Source organism: Rhinoraja longicauda, chromosome 1 (genome assembly GCF_053455715.1).
Source record: "Rhinoraja longicauda isolate Sanriku21f chromosome 1, sRhiLon1.1, whole genome shotgun sequence".
Classification (NCBI taxonomy): domain Eukaryota; kingdom Metazoa; phylum Chordata; class Chondrichthyes; order Rajiformes; family Arhynchobatidae; genus Rhinoraja; species Rhinoraja longicauda.
The window spans coordinates 29825954-29839985 of record NC_135953.1 but is presented as its reverse complement, the minus strand read 5'-3'; the positions used below and the strand labels follow the sequence as shown (position 1 = coordinate 29839985).

At 40.1% G+C, this 14032-nt stretch overlaps 1 protein-coding gene across 1 annotated transcript; it reads left to right on the top strand.

The window, feature by feature from the left end:
- The first annotated feature begins 1768 nt into the window (after positions 1-1768).
- LOC144598939 (retinal homeobox protein Rx1-like) lies at positions 1769-12809 on the top strand. The gene is made up of 3 exons (XM_078409582.1): positions 1769-2399; positions 2770-3014; positions 11995-12809. The coding sequence occupies exons 1-3, from the start codon at positions 2129-2131 to the stop codon at positions 12445-12447; spliced, it is 969 nt and encodes a 322-aa protein (XP_078265708.1). The 5' UTR covers positions 1769-2128; the 3' UTR covers positions 12448-12809.
- Positions 12810-14032: the final 1223 nt, after the last annotated feature.

Here is a 14032-nt window from a genome sequence, read left to right as displayed (position 1 = left end):
CGAGTTCTGGAATAATTGTAAATAAAAGATAACCGCCTCGTCATTAGAAACGCTCAGCCGTTCTAAACTGTCTTAAATTGGAAAATACCTTAATCCTCTTAGCAGCGTGTGGGCATTGGACTTAAGGCGCAGCCACTCTGTTTAGTTCTAATTGCAGTGATCACTTTAACCTTTGTTTGCTTTATTTACAAAGTGGGACGGATACTAGTGTATGCCGTAACTTAAATATTAAGACAATTTCAGTGTTGTCATAAACGCGGAGACGTGCAAGTAGTTAACAATTAAACAGCGACGGTTCCTTTATATTTGGTTCACGTGAAATAAAACATCACTTATGTGATGTTCGTCTAAATTAGTTGAAAGAAAATCACATCATGAAAAGTGGCCACTGAAACTCACGCCAGAAACATTAATTTCACAAGAAATTCAAGGCTCGGCGCAAAGGATTTTTTTCTATGAGATCCCTATAGGAATTAATAAATAATTATTTGCATTCTGAAAATAAACTGACACCGTTTAGTGTGAAGGAACCCGTCGTTGATTTTAAATATATAACTGATATCAAGAAATCCATCGTTTAATGCGTCTCTAAAGTAGAAAACATTTTCAGCAATAAAACTTGAGGAAAGAGCTGTAGTGAATGGCATGGACGCGCAAACTAATTGGAAAAAGCAACTTGATGCCAGATTTTCTTCTTATGGATAAACTAATTAAAGATAAATCCCATTAAATCATTAATTAATATAACCGACATTTCAATAGACCCAAATAAACGACCTAAAAAGCCCTCGTTGGCACACATGTCACACTTGAAGTAGATTACTGGCAACGTCTCCTTGAAACACAGTTCCCAGTAATTGTTGTACAAGGGATCTCTTCATTTTACAAAGCGTTCCCCAAATGTCCCTTAACAGAATTCTCCGTTTCAACAAGCAACAGGCGCTCAGGCGTATTTGGAGTAATTACTAGAAGGCACCATTCTCTCCACTGTACCGAGTCTGACAGAAGTTTTCAATGTTGAGATTGAAGAGACAAAAAGAAGAACACGCACGCATACAGAAGCCAAAAAACGGAACGAATATGAGCCAAATAACTCTTATTGGATAATTAACAATTATGAGGCCATTCCTATACTGGATTTAAATAATGGCACGGTTAAACATTATATTACATTCGTATTTTCTACCCTATTTTAGAACGGATACAAAATTCACTAAGTCTATTTTCTCCTTTAATGTACAGGACCGACGAGGACGAGTCAGAAGGATATATGATTTTACCCTTCACAATTCCTTAATAATTTCAGCTGATAATTATAAAACTACTTTTGCTTTAATATTAATAATGTTCAGATGGCTCAGTGCGGGTACCTTAAAAAGTCCAGATTAACATTTATTTACAGTTGTATTGCATGATTGAAATAACGTAAGCATATTTCATTGTACAATGAAAAATCAAAGTTTATTAAGGGATTGACTTATAGTTTGTTTTAAATACACCATACATCGGTAATCTGTGTAGTTATTAAGGATGTACAATTGTTCGATCTTGTTCTTTTGAACAAACTCTATTCTAATCCCCACCCGCTCCACCCCTCATCCTTTCATCCAGCGCCAGCTGGGATACACAAAGATTGGTCCAAGATTTATAAGGAAGTTTCGCCAGAGGCTTCCCAGAAGTGCAAGAAAGAAATTCGAACACACCGCTTCCAACAGCCAAGGAGCTTGAAGTCTTTAATAAGACGGCCTCCGCTGATTGGAAATCTGTGAACAGCTCGCAGGAAGTTATTGGGTCCTTGAAGAGCGAACTGGTGAACCAGTGATTATTTAAACTCTTAAGGGTATGTGCGCTGGAGCTACGATAGAGTCGAAGGGCTCGTCCTCCAAACGTGTCTCCCAGTAACACGGTTCCTACATTCTCGCCATATATTATACCACCGGCAAATAAATAACCCAATTAGAAGACTCGCGGCTAAAGAAGTCAACTAAAAGGTGGCGATAGTTACCCCCAGCGGAAGAACCTGAAAGGTGACAACATTAAACAGTCAGTTTTTATTTTGAAGATAAAAAAAAAAAGACCAGATTTTATTTCCTGAAGGACTGCTAGTTACTATCTCGAGCAATAATCCATGCGTCTGCTCTGCTCCGGCTGCAACGTGATGGACGAAGGTTTGTTACCATTTGGGAGCTTGGGTAGGAGTGCGGGGACCGCGTCTACCAGGGTCCACAGTATAGACGCGATCTTGGGATTTACTAAAGAAGACCCAATACCCCATCCAACCTTCCCTTCCAGTAGAAACACCAGGAATGTGGAAGAAGCGGGAACGGGCAATGGCCGGGATTGTTGCAACAGAGCGTCAAACTTAAAACATGAACAAGCAAACTCGGAACGTTTTGACGGTAACAAGTGTTTTGTTTCCCTCGTACCTTTACTATTCAAAGCAAACTCGGCCCAAATCGCCAAGGGCATCGGTGGCAACACTTTATATTAGTATATATATAACAACTACATTGGTATTTAGTTAAACTGGGTCAAATTGTATAATTACGCTGTGGCGGTGAAATTAAAGTTTTATTCAGGAGCAAATTTTTTTTTAACAAAACTGTTTGAAATTAGTACCATGAACCAAAGGGCGGTTAACGGTTCCTTTATTTTTCACCTCTGGAGTAATTGTCAAACACACCATTAGAACGCTGCAGGGTGGGTTGTGTTGTGAGTAAATAAACAGACTTGAGATTTTTTCTTATTTTCTCTCTCTGTTCGGATCAGATCACTTTTGTACGAATAGCAATGGAGAAGATCTCCGGCCAGACATAGCGAAATCCAAACAACATGACAATAATAACTTGCTGGACGAGGACCAGCCCAAGAAGAAACACAGGAGAAACCGAACCACATTCACCACCTACCAACTTCACGAGCTGGAGAGAGCCTTTGAGAAATCTCATTACCCAGATGTGTACAGCAGAGAGGAGCTCGCCATGAAAGTCAACTTGCCCGAGGTCAGGGTGCAGGTGAGGCTTTCCTGCTTTTGTTTCCTCCGTGTGTTGATTTTAGACATGGAAACATAGAAAATAGGTGCAGGAGTTGGCCATTCGGCCCTTCGAGGCAGCGCCGCCATTCATTATGATCGTGGCTGATCAACCAAAATCAGTACCCCGTTCCTTTTTTCTCCATATCCCTTGATTCCATTAGCCCGAAGAGCAAAATCTAACTCTCTTTCATTTTTGTTTTGGGGGTTTCACTTTTTCAATAGATTATACTCTGTCATAGAGTAGCATACAGCATTGAAACAGACGCCTTGGCCCAATTTGCCCATACTGACCAAGATGCCTCATCTGCACTAGTCTCACATGCCGGCGTTTGACCCATATCCTTCTAAACCTTTCCTATCTGTGTACCTGTCTGAATGTCTTTTAAATGTTATAGTGCCTGCCTCAACCACATCCTCTGGCAGCTTGTTCAATAAACCCACCACGTTCTGCGTGAAAAGTTGCCCCTCAGGTTCCTATTATTTTTCTCACCCCCTCACCTAAAACCTATGTTCTCTGGTTCTTGACCTCTCTGCTCTGGGCAAAATACTATTTGTATTCACTCTGTCCATTCCTATCATAGAAACATATCAAATAGATGCAGGAGGGCATTTGGCCCGTCGAGCCAGCACCGCCATTCATTGTGATCATGGTTGATCATCCACAATCAGTAACCTGTGCCTGCCTTCTCCACATATCCCTTGATTCCACTAGCCCCTAGAATTGTATACGTCTCTATAAGATCCCCTCTTATCCTTCGAAACTCCAGTGAATACAAGCCCAGTCTTTCCAATCTTTCCTCATATGACAGTCCCGCCATCCCAGGGATTAACCTCATGAACCTATGCTGCACTGCCTCAATAGCAAGGATATCCTTCCGCAAATTAGGAGACCAAAACTGCACACAATACTCCAGATGTGTCTCACCAGGGCCTTATAAAACTGCAGAAGGACCTCTTTGTTCCTATACTCAAATCCTCTTGTTATGAAGGCCAACGTGCCATTAGCTTTCTTCACTGCCTGCTGTACCTGCACGCTTACTTTCAGTGACTGGTGTACAAGGACACCCATGACTCGTTGCACTTCCCCTTTACCTAATCTGACACCATTGAAATAATAATCTGCCTCCTTGTTTTTGCCGCCAAAGCGGATAACCTCACATTTATCTACATTATACTGCATCCCACTCACTCAACCTGTCCAAGTCACCCTGCAACCTCCTAACATCCTCTTTGCTGTTCACACTGCCACCCAGCTTTGTGTCATCTGCAAACTTGCTAGTGTTACTTCTAATTCCATCACCCAAATCATTAATATATATTGTAAATAGTTGTGGCCCCAGCACCGAGCCTTGCGGCACTCCACTCGCCACTGCCTGCCATTCTGAAAATGAATCGTTTATTCCTACTCTTTGCTTCCTGTCTGCCAACCAATTCTCTATCCATGTCAATACCCTACCCCCAATACCATGTGCTCTAATGTTGCTCACCAATCTCCTGTGTGGGACCTTATCAAAGGCTTTCTGAAAGTCTAGATACACTACATCCACTGGCTCTCCTTCATCCATTTTACTTGTCACATCCTCAAAAAAATTCCAGAAGATTAGTCAAGCAGGATTTCCCCTTCATAAATCCATGCTGACTTGGACCAATCCTGTTACCGCTATCCAAATGCGCCGTTATTACTTCTTTAATAATTGACTCCAGCATCATCCCCACCACCGATGTCAGGCTAACTGGTCTATAATTCCCCGTTTTCTCTCTCTCTCGCTCTTTTCTTGATAAGTGGGATCACATTAGCTACCCTCCAATCTACATGAACTGATCCTGAATCTATAGAACATTGGAAAATGATCACCAATGTGTCCACAATTTCTAAAGCCACATCCTTGAGTACCCTGCGTTGCAGACCATCAGCCCCTGGGGATTTATCAGCCTTCAGTCCCATCAGTCTACCCAATACTATTTCTCGCCTACTGCAAATTTCTTTCATCATGATTTATACACCTCTATAAGATCACTCCTCATCCTACTCTAAACGCACCTTGTACACTTGGAAGTTACTGTGTACCTGCACTTCCAGACCCCTCTGCCCTAGAACACCCCAGAGGCCTGCCATTATTTGTGTAGGTCCTGACCTGGTTTGACTCCCCAAAATACAACACCTCACACTTATCTACATTGAACTCCATTAACTATTCCTCAGCCCACTTCCCCCACTGATCAGAATTGTGCTGTAATTTTTAATAATCGTTTTAGCTGTTCACAATGCCACCCACTTTAGTGTCATCTGCAAACATATTAATCATGCTTTCTATATTCTCATATATCTCATTGATATAAACCAGAAACGGCAATGGGCCCAGCACCGATTCCCGAGGCACACCACTAGTCACAGGCCTCCAGTCGGAAAAACAACTTTCCACCATCACCTTCTGCTTCTTTCCATGAAGCCAAATCTCTGTCCAATCCGCTAACGCTCCCTGGATCCCGTGCAATCTGACCTTCCAGGGCAAACTAGAGAGCGGGATCTTATCAAATACATTTCCAAAGTCCATATAGACAATATCTACGGCTTTACACTTATCAGACTTTTGGTTATTTATTTTAAAAACCAGATTTGTAAGATAGGATCTCTCACCTAGAAAACCACACCGGCTATCCGTATCAGATATCAGACTATCTAGAAAAGTCACCTATTCCTTTTCTCCAGAGACGCTGCCTGACCCGCTGCGCTACTCCAGCATTTTGTGTCTATGCTGAATCACCCCCTATCTATACAAATGTACCTATATTTTATCCCACAGAATACTCTCCAGTAACTTGCCTACCACTTGTAGCAATGTCATGACCCATAACTTCCGATTTCAATGTTTCTTTTTATTTAAAACTTGGTGTTATAACTATTTTAATGTTGGTGAGCTAAGCATTCAAAATGATTTTTAAAATACAGGGACAAGTTTTGCTATTTTCACTGTAAAGACTTCTTTAATTAGATTATCGCAACTTTTTAATATTCATTTTCGTTCGAACGCCCAATCGTCTTCCCAGTTTGTCAACAAATTTCTGATTATAATATCTCCAAACAAATTATGTATGCATTCAAGGGAAGTATTTAGCTTAAGATAGACACAAAAAAAAAAGCTGGAGTAACTCAGCGGGATAGGCAGCATCTCTGGAGAGAAGGAATGGGTGACGTTGCGGGTCGAGGCCCTTCTTCGAAATTTCTCGGAAATTTCACCAGCATAGAGGAGCAAGCCAATTTTGCTACTGAGCCCGCGGATTACCAGCAGATTGCATTCCGGAACCAAAGGGCAACATCAGTTGGTTAGGAAGGTGACACTAAATTGAAGGGAAACACGATTTCTCGAAGCCGCCGAATACCTCTTTATTTTTGTAAAATAATCAGTTTCCACTTTGCAGAAACTTGACCAACTATTCCTCGTGTGCTTTATGACGCATATCCAAATCATACGCCAAGTGTACGCTAACATTAGAACCTAAGTATGCCAGTAAAATTGACATCAATGAGTGTCACATTCTATAGACACAAGAGTTTGCAGATGCCAGAATATGGAGCAAAACACGAAATGCTGGAGGAACTCAGAAGTTCAGGCAGCATATGTGGAGGGAACGGACAGATATTGGGTCGGAACCATTCAAGACTCAAATTCTATAGTTTTGTTTTCATATTTTGTTTTACAGTATAGAAATGATATTATTAATAACACCTCATTTTAAGCGTCGTGATCCTTTAAACGTTCGCCAACAAAAAAAATCCCGATTAATATGTTGAGTTTGCAAACGGAAATAGGTGTACAATTTGGCTAATTTATGATCAGGTGTAGTTGAAACATTTGTTCATATTTATAAATCAGTTTTAGAATTTAAAGTCAATGGTACTGATATGCAAGTGGTGGAATGTTTGCTAATTGTGAATCCGCTGCTGACAAACCGTAACGCGACAAATATTCAACGGTTTCATTTCCACACTGCGAGTTCAGTAAGTAGCAAAGTGTTCCACACAATTAATCTGACATTTCCGTGAACCATTTAATAAATTCATTTGGTTCAAGTTTTAATTCAACGATTGAATAGAGGAATGTTTTAAAGTGGTTGTCATTAGAGGCGCTTAACCCATAGATTTGAGGTTTTTTAAATTAAATAACTGAGTACAATTATACTCCTCTAAACCCAGGAATTAATTTTGGATTGGGGGGATAAAAGTTAACAATCTTCGAGGAAGCAGATTATATTCAAGAGTTTGTTCCTTTTTTCACTTAAAACGCATAATTTATAAAGTCGTTTTATTTCCTACGGTGCTTGGTTTTTAAATTCGCCTTTCATGACAAACTGAAACAGCTGATATTTGCAGCGTGATGAGATTCAATCGGCAATCTTTTCGAGTGCCCTTTCCTCCCAAACCAAAGACCTTGAATTGTACCACATGCGAATTTCATTGGAGAGAACGCACTTCAACAACTTAATATATATTTTAAGACATAAAATATGGTTCTAGGGTGAGTTTACAAAGGAGACTTTGGCGGGAATAAGAAATGAGAATTTCAACTAAAAAGCAAGGGAACAATTTCATCTGCCAGCCAAACTAAATAATGAACACACAAGAAGTCCTCCAATCGTTAAATCTGTGCCGTTATAGCTCCAATATCTCATTTTTTTTAAATTTATCATTCTGTTATGTTCATTTTAGTCACACAAAACAAATACGATTTCAATTGTCGATTTGTTTGTTGGGATCAAAAGACAAAAGTATTTTGTCTTTGCCGCTTCCTGCCGTATTTTTTCATATTTAACAAAAATAAATGCATTGTCGTTCAGCAAGTTTAGGGCGCAGCCCAAGAACAAAAATAAATTAAAAACAGAAGTGTGTCAATTGGCCTCTCCTTTCCGCTCTGCCATTCACTGAGATCATGACCGATCCTTTTCCACGTTGCTGCATTAATCCCATACCCCTCGTTTTTCTTCATGTCCAAGATGTTGCTCATTAACCTCACCAGACAGAACAAACGCATTAAAGACAGATTGTACAAATTCAGATCGAGGAATAGCATTAACAATTTTTATGGATGCGTTCTCTGTACTTTAAATAAAATGTTAAATGGAATGGTTTCAAATATAGCAACTTTCCAGCAATCTGCCCTTACTTTTTTAATGAAACCTGGTGTGATTCATTTATCGGAATGCGCCCAAGCCAGCCATATGAATGTGCAATGGTTGAGGATGGAGAGGCGGGATGTGAGTTGGAGAAGACGCTTTTCTTGAAATAAAAATTTAAAGGACTTCAGTTAAAATTCCAGGATGATGATTTTTTTTTTCATTGGTACAATTTTTATTATTTAAACACAATGTCAATGGAAATAAGATGAGTTGAAATAAAATGATAAATTAGTTGAATAAAGGCAAGTATAAGATATGACATAATTAATGTGCAAATAATCCAGCAAAGAGGGAAGCCAGAGTTTTGTATTGCGGTGGCGCAGCGGAAGAGTTGCTGCCTTACAGCGAATGCAGCGCCGGAGAACTCAGGTTCGATCCTGACTACGGGTGCTGTACTGTACGGAGTTTGTACGTTCTCCCCGAGACCTGCGTGGGTTTTCTCCGAAATTTTCGGTTTCCTCCCACACTCCAAAGACCTACAGGTTTGTAGGTTAATTGGCTGGGCAAATGTAAAAATTGTCCCTAGTGGGTGTTAATGTGCGGGGATCGCTGGGCGGCACGGACCCGCTGGGCCGAAGGGCCTGTTTCTGCGCTGTATCTCTAAATCTAAAAAAAATGCTGGGCAATTTGATCTGTTTCATAACGTGATATCTTAGTGTCATCCTCCCTGTAAGCTTTGTATAATTGCAGCATCGCTGCTGTTATAGTGAATTGAATTTGCTGCAGAAAATTCAAATTTTAGAGGCAAGTACATTTTTTGCTTGACCTTTCTGACCCTTTTTCTGCTCTCATAATCCATTCTTTCTCTGGGGCTCTTTATTTGTTTCTGTGCATCTGATCTGGCCGTCATTTGCTCTACGTTCACGCTTGTCGTTTCACAATTTCTTTGTAAATCACATTGGTTAAAGAGATAGCTGAAGGCTTTGCTATTCATTGGTTAACAGTAAACTTCTAAACATTTTTTCTTGATTTAATAAGCGAGACAAAAGTTACAAATTGGTGATTTCATGCAGAGTTCCATCCCAATAAAGTTCTGGACCAATAGTTTTTATGGTGACAATTTTATGCTTTATTGAAAAATGTGAGAAACTTGTTTGAAAGACCATAACTTATTTTCTGTACACCGATCACCATTCAAGAAAGCTGTCATTTTTGAACAGATTGAATCTTTTTTGGCCAATGGTCCTTATTTCCTAATCCCAAATGATGCACACATTATAATCTAAATGCACACATTCATTTTCAACTTCACACCCAACAATCAAACCTTTTTGTATACGCTGACAAGTTGAATAATTCAAGGAAGGAATTCACTAAGGCGTTTCTTGAGCAGTCCTTTGGGGTTGACTTCTGTGGGGTCTGCAGAGGTGGATGGAGGGGGGTGTAATGCGAGTTTCAGAGACTTTCCTGCAGATTGGTGCTCAATGGTGTCAGCAGGTAGTTTGTCAGTCGTGCTCCTTTTGCTGGGATTTTTTCTGGGCTTCTGGTCGCACCATTATAGGAAGGATGTAGAGGCTTTAGAGAGGGTGCAGAAGAGATTTACTAGAAGGCTGCCAGGATTAGAATGTCAGGTTCACTGATACTCTTGCATTAAGAAGATTTGAGGAAAAACCCACTTATAACTGTTATTTAAAATTTTCCTTCCAGACATTTACTAGCAATGAGCTAATGGGTATGATCGCACAATCGCTAGGTCACTGGGCTAGCAGGCAGTGGCCTCAGCTATAGATCCAAGGGAATGTTTTAATCCGGTCACAGCAGATGAAGAAATTAAATGCAAACTTAAATTTCATTAATTATCAGTAATGGGAAATATTAAACATATACAATTGTGTAAAAGTCCATCTGGCTTGCTACATTCTTCAGGAAAGGGAATTGACTCTACTTACCTTGACCAGCATATATGTGACTCCAGAACCACCAGTGTGGTTGACTTAACTGCCTTCCAATTGAGGAAGAGGTGGTAAATGCCGCCCTTGTTAGTGACCGCCATGTTTCATAAACAGAATTATTAAAATCCAAGACTTGCCTTTATCTATTTCTACACATTCACAAAAAAAACATTATGGTACCATTGTTTTTCTTCTTTCAAATTTAGTAACCAATGTTTGTTCATATTGAGTTACAATTTGAGCAAAGTTGTCTTTATGGATTACCTGTCAGCTGTTGCTTGGGCTGATTTGTTCAATTTGAATATCCCTATGCATGAGATTCTCTCCTCAAAATGTAAGCAAGGTTCCTCATGCTAGACATAGAAACATAGAAAATAGGTGCAGGAGTAGGCCATTCGGCCCTTCGTGCCTGCACCGCCATTCAATATGATCATGGCTGATCATCCAGCTCAGTAACCTGTACCTGCCTTCTCACCATACCCCCTGATCCCTTTAGCCACAAGGGCCACATCTAACTCCCTCTTAAATATAGCCAATGAACTGGCCTCAACTACCTTTTGTGGCAGAGAATTCAACAGACTCACCACTCTGTGTGAAGAAATGTTTTCTCATCTCGGTCCTAAAAGACTTCCCCCTTATCCTTAAGCTGTGACCCCTGGTTCTGGACTTCCCCAACATCGGGAACAATCTTCCCGCATCTAGCCTCTCCAACCCCTTAAGAATTTTATATGTTTCATTATATAGACATTCACTTTCAAACTGCTGCATCGTCCTAACACCAGTCAGCTTGTTGTTGATATTAAACTAATTTGTACTGTTCCAAGTTGAGGTTACAAAAAATGATTAGAGTTTCATATACATACCACAGAAGGCTGTGGAGGCCAACTCAAGGAATATTTTTAAGGCAGAGATTGATAGATTCTTGATTAGTACAGGTGTCATGGGTTATGTTGAGAAGGCAGGAGAATGGGGTTGAGAGGGAAAGCTAGAACAGCCATGAATGAATGGCAGAGTAGACTTGATGGGCCGAATGGCCTAATTCTGCTCCTATCACCCATGAACATATGCTGCTATATTTTGTTTATGCATATTTAAATTCCTTTCCAGGGTGTTCCTTCACTTAATATACATTCAGACATGTCAGACCCTGGTCTGAAACAACAAGAGGGCCCAGAGAGAGACCACAGTCACACAATATTCTGGTTTACAACTGCAATGTCAAAGCTGTCTCACACTTCAGGGGATCCTTTAAAGCTCCTGCAAAATTACAAAATGCACCCAGCGTTTACTTAAACCACTAAGAATGTTAACTGTGCCACCAATAATCTCAAAAGCTTTCTGAAACTCAATTTGAACAGGTTCAGTCACAGTTCTCCAATCATTGAAATAATTTTAATGGGAACCAGGCAATATTACCAAGTAAACAACTGGGCTGGAATCTTCTCAGTTGTCCATCTGCATAGAAATTTTCTTCACCGTGCATCAATATAATTGATACTTTTTAATAAAAGGCTTAAACCCCACAACAAGTACATGCTCAGTGTTCCATTTTTACAGACAATTCATTATTGATCTGTCATACATTCCAATACAATAATCTGCAGGTTGTGTTCTTGTCGTTATGTATCTGACTTCAACTGCAACTTGCAGAATGGTTTGTTTCAAAATACCTAGCTGTATACCTTTATCTCTGGAGGTCATGCAAGTTATTTTCAGGCAATTCAATTTTAACACAAGTCTATGCCGAATTAATGATCAGAGATGACAGTCCAAAGCAAACAATGAAGTCTGGAGTTATCAGTGAAGAAGCATACTGTTCCATGGCAAAATTAAAGATAGAACTATGAATACAAATTTTCAATAAATGTGAAACCATCATGCTCTTTATTTCAGGTCTGGTTTCAAAATCGAAGAGCCAAGTGGAGGCGACAAGAAAAGTTGGAAACTAGTGCAATGAAGTTGCAGGATTCACCTATGCTTTCCTTTAACATACCTTCACAGCCTTCGGCCATGGGCACACTGAACAGTAACTTGTCAATGGATCCTTGGCTCACTTCACCGATATCCAGCCCAACGGCATTGCAGAACCTCCCAGGTTTCATGACTACCACATCTCAGGGCTTGCAGAGCAGCTATACTCCTCCACCTTTCTTAAACTCCCCAGCTTTAACCCACACCTTGCAACCTATGGGTGGCATCACTCCCACAACCTTTCAATGTGGGACTGCTTACGTGGATAAGTTTCCTCTGGAAGATGCAGAACAGAGAAACTCCAGTATAGCTTCGCTAAGAATGAAAGCCAAAGAACACATTCAATTCATTGGAAAAAGTTGGCAGACTATCTGAGAAAGGTGGCAGAGATCACAAACAGAGATGTCTTTTAACAATAATTTTTAATTGATTAAAAAATGCTGAATAGAAGTTTAACATTGGGATGTAAAAAAGGTCTTATTAAATGTCAAGAACCAGAATCATTGTATCATTCCTAAAAACGTAGTTTTTATTTTTGTATATTTGTTGTTGTGTTTTTGTTGTTGATGCAATAATTTTGTTGAATATGGTCTGTAGTTTACAAGTGAATGCGAGATAAATTCCAGATTAATGGATTCAACTATTTTGTATATTTTATATTAATGCCCTGTAAAATGTGCATTTGACTGTAGAAAGATTTACAAATAACACCAAACATTTTAGCAAAATTAGTTTGTTGCCAGTGAATGGAATGTTTTATTAAAAATAGCACAATAAAGATTTAAATTTTGGGAAAATATAGATGCACTTACTTTATCCCTTCAGTTTTGTTACATTTGTGACTTCCTGACTTTACTGGAGAAAAAGTTGGCAGACTATCTGAGAAAGCAGACTATTGGAGGATAGCAAATGTTATCCCACTTTTTAAGAAAGGAGGGAGAGAGAAAATGGGTAATTATAGACCAGTTAGTCTGACATCAGTGGTGGGGAAGATGCTGGAGTCAATTATAAAAGACGAAATTGCTGAGCATTTGGGTAGCAGTAACAGGATCATTACGAGTCAGCATGGATTTACGAAGGGGAAATCATGCTTGACAAATCTACTGGAAGTTTTTGAGGATGTAACTAGGAAAATTGACAGGGGAGAGTCAGTGGATGTGGTGTACCTCGACTTTCAGAAAGCCTTCGACAAGGTCCCACATAGGAGATTAGTGGGCAAAATTAGAGCACATGGTATCGGGGGTAGGGTACTGACATGGATAGAAAATTGGTTGACAGACAGAAAGCAAAGAGTGGGGATAAATGGGTCCCTTTCGGAATGGCAGGCAGTGACCAGTGGGGTACTGCAAGGTTCGGTGCTGGGACCCCAGCTATTTACGATATACATTAATGACTTAGATGAAGGGATTAAAAGTACCATTAGCAAATTTGCAGATGATACTAAGCTGGGGGTAGTGTGAATTGTGAGGAAGATGCAATAAGGCTGCAGGGTGACTTGGACAGGTTGTGTGAGTGGGCGGATACATGGCAGATGCAGTTTAATGTAGATAAGTGTGAGGTTATTCACTTTGGAAGTAAGAATAGAAAGGCAGATTATTATCTGAATGGTGTCAAGTTAGGAAGAGGGGATTTTCAACGAGATCTGGGTGTCCTAGTGCATCAGTCACTGAAAGGAAGCATGCAGGTACAGCAGGCAGTGAAGAAAGCCAATGGAATGTTGGCCATCGTAACAAGAGGAGTTGAGTATAGGAGCAAAGAGGTCCTTCTACAGTTGTACCGGGCCCTGGTGAGACCGCACCTGGAGTACTGTGTGCAGTTTTGGTCTCCAAATTTGAGGAAGGATATTCTTGCTATTGAGGGCGTGCAGCGTAGGTTCACTAGGTTGATTCCCGGAATGGCGGGACTGTCGTATGTTGAAAGGCTGGAGCAATTAGGCTTGTATACACTGGAATTTAGAAGG

Excerpts from the sequence above, each read along its gene's own strand:
- LOC144598939 (XM_078409582.1), top strand. The coding sequence starts at position 2,129 with ATGCGTCTGCTCTGCTCCGGCTGCAACGTGATGGACGAAGGTTTGTTA. Across the intron at positions 2,400-2,769 it reads AAACTCGGAACGTTTTGACG|ATCACTTTTGTACGAATAGC; the intron begins GTAACAAGTGTT and ends TGTTCGGATCAG. Across the intron at positions 3,015-11,994 it reads TGCCCGAGGTCAGGGTGCAG|GTCTGGTTTCAAAATCGAAG; the intron begins GTGAGGCTTTCC and ends TCTTTATTTCAG.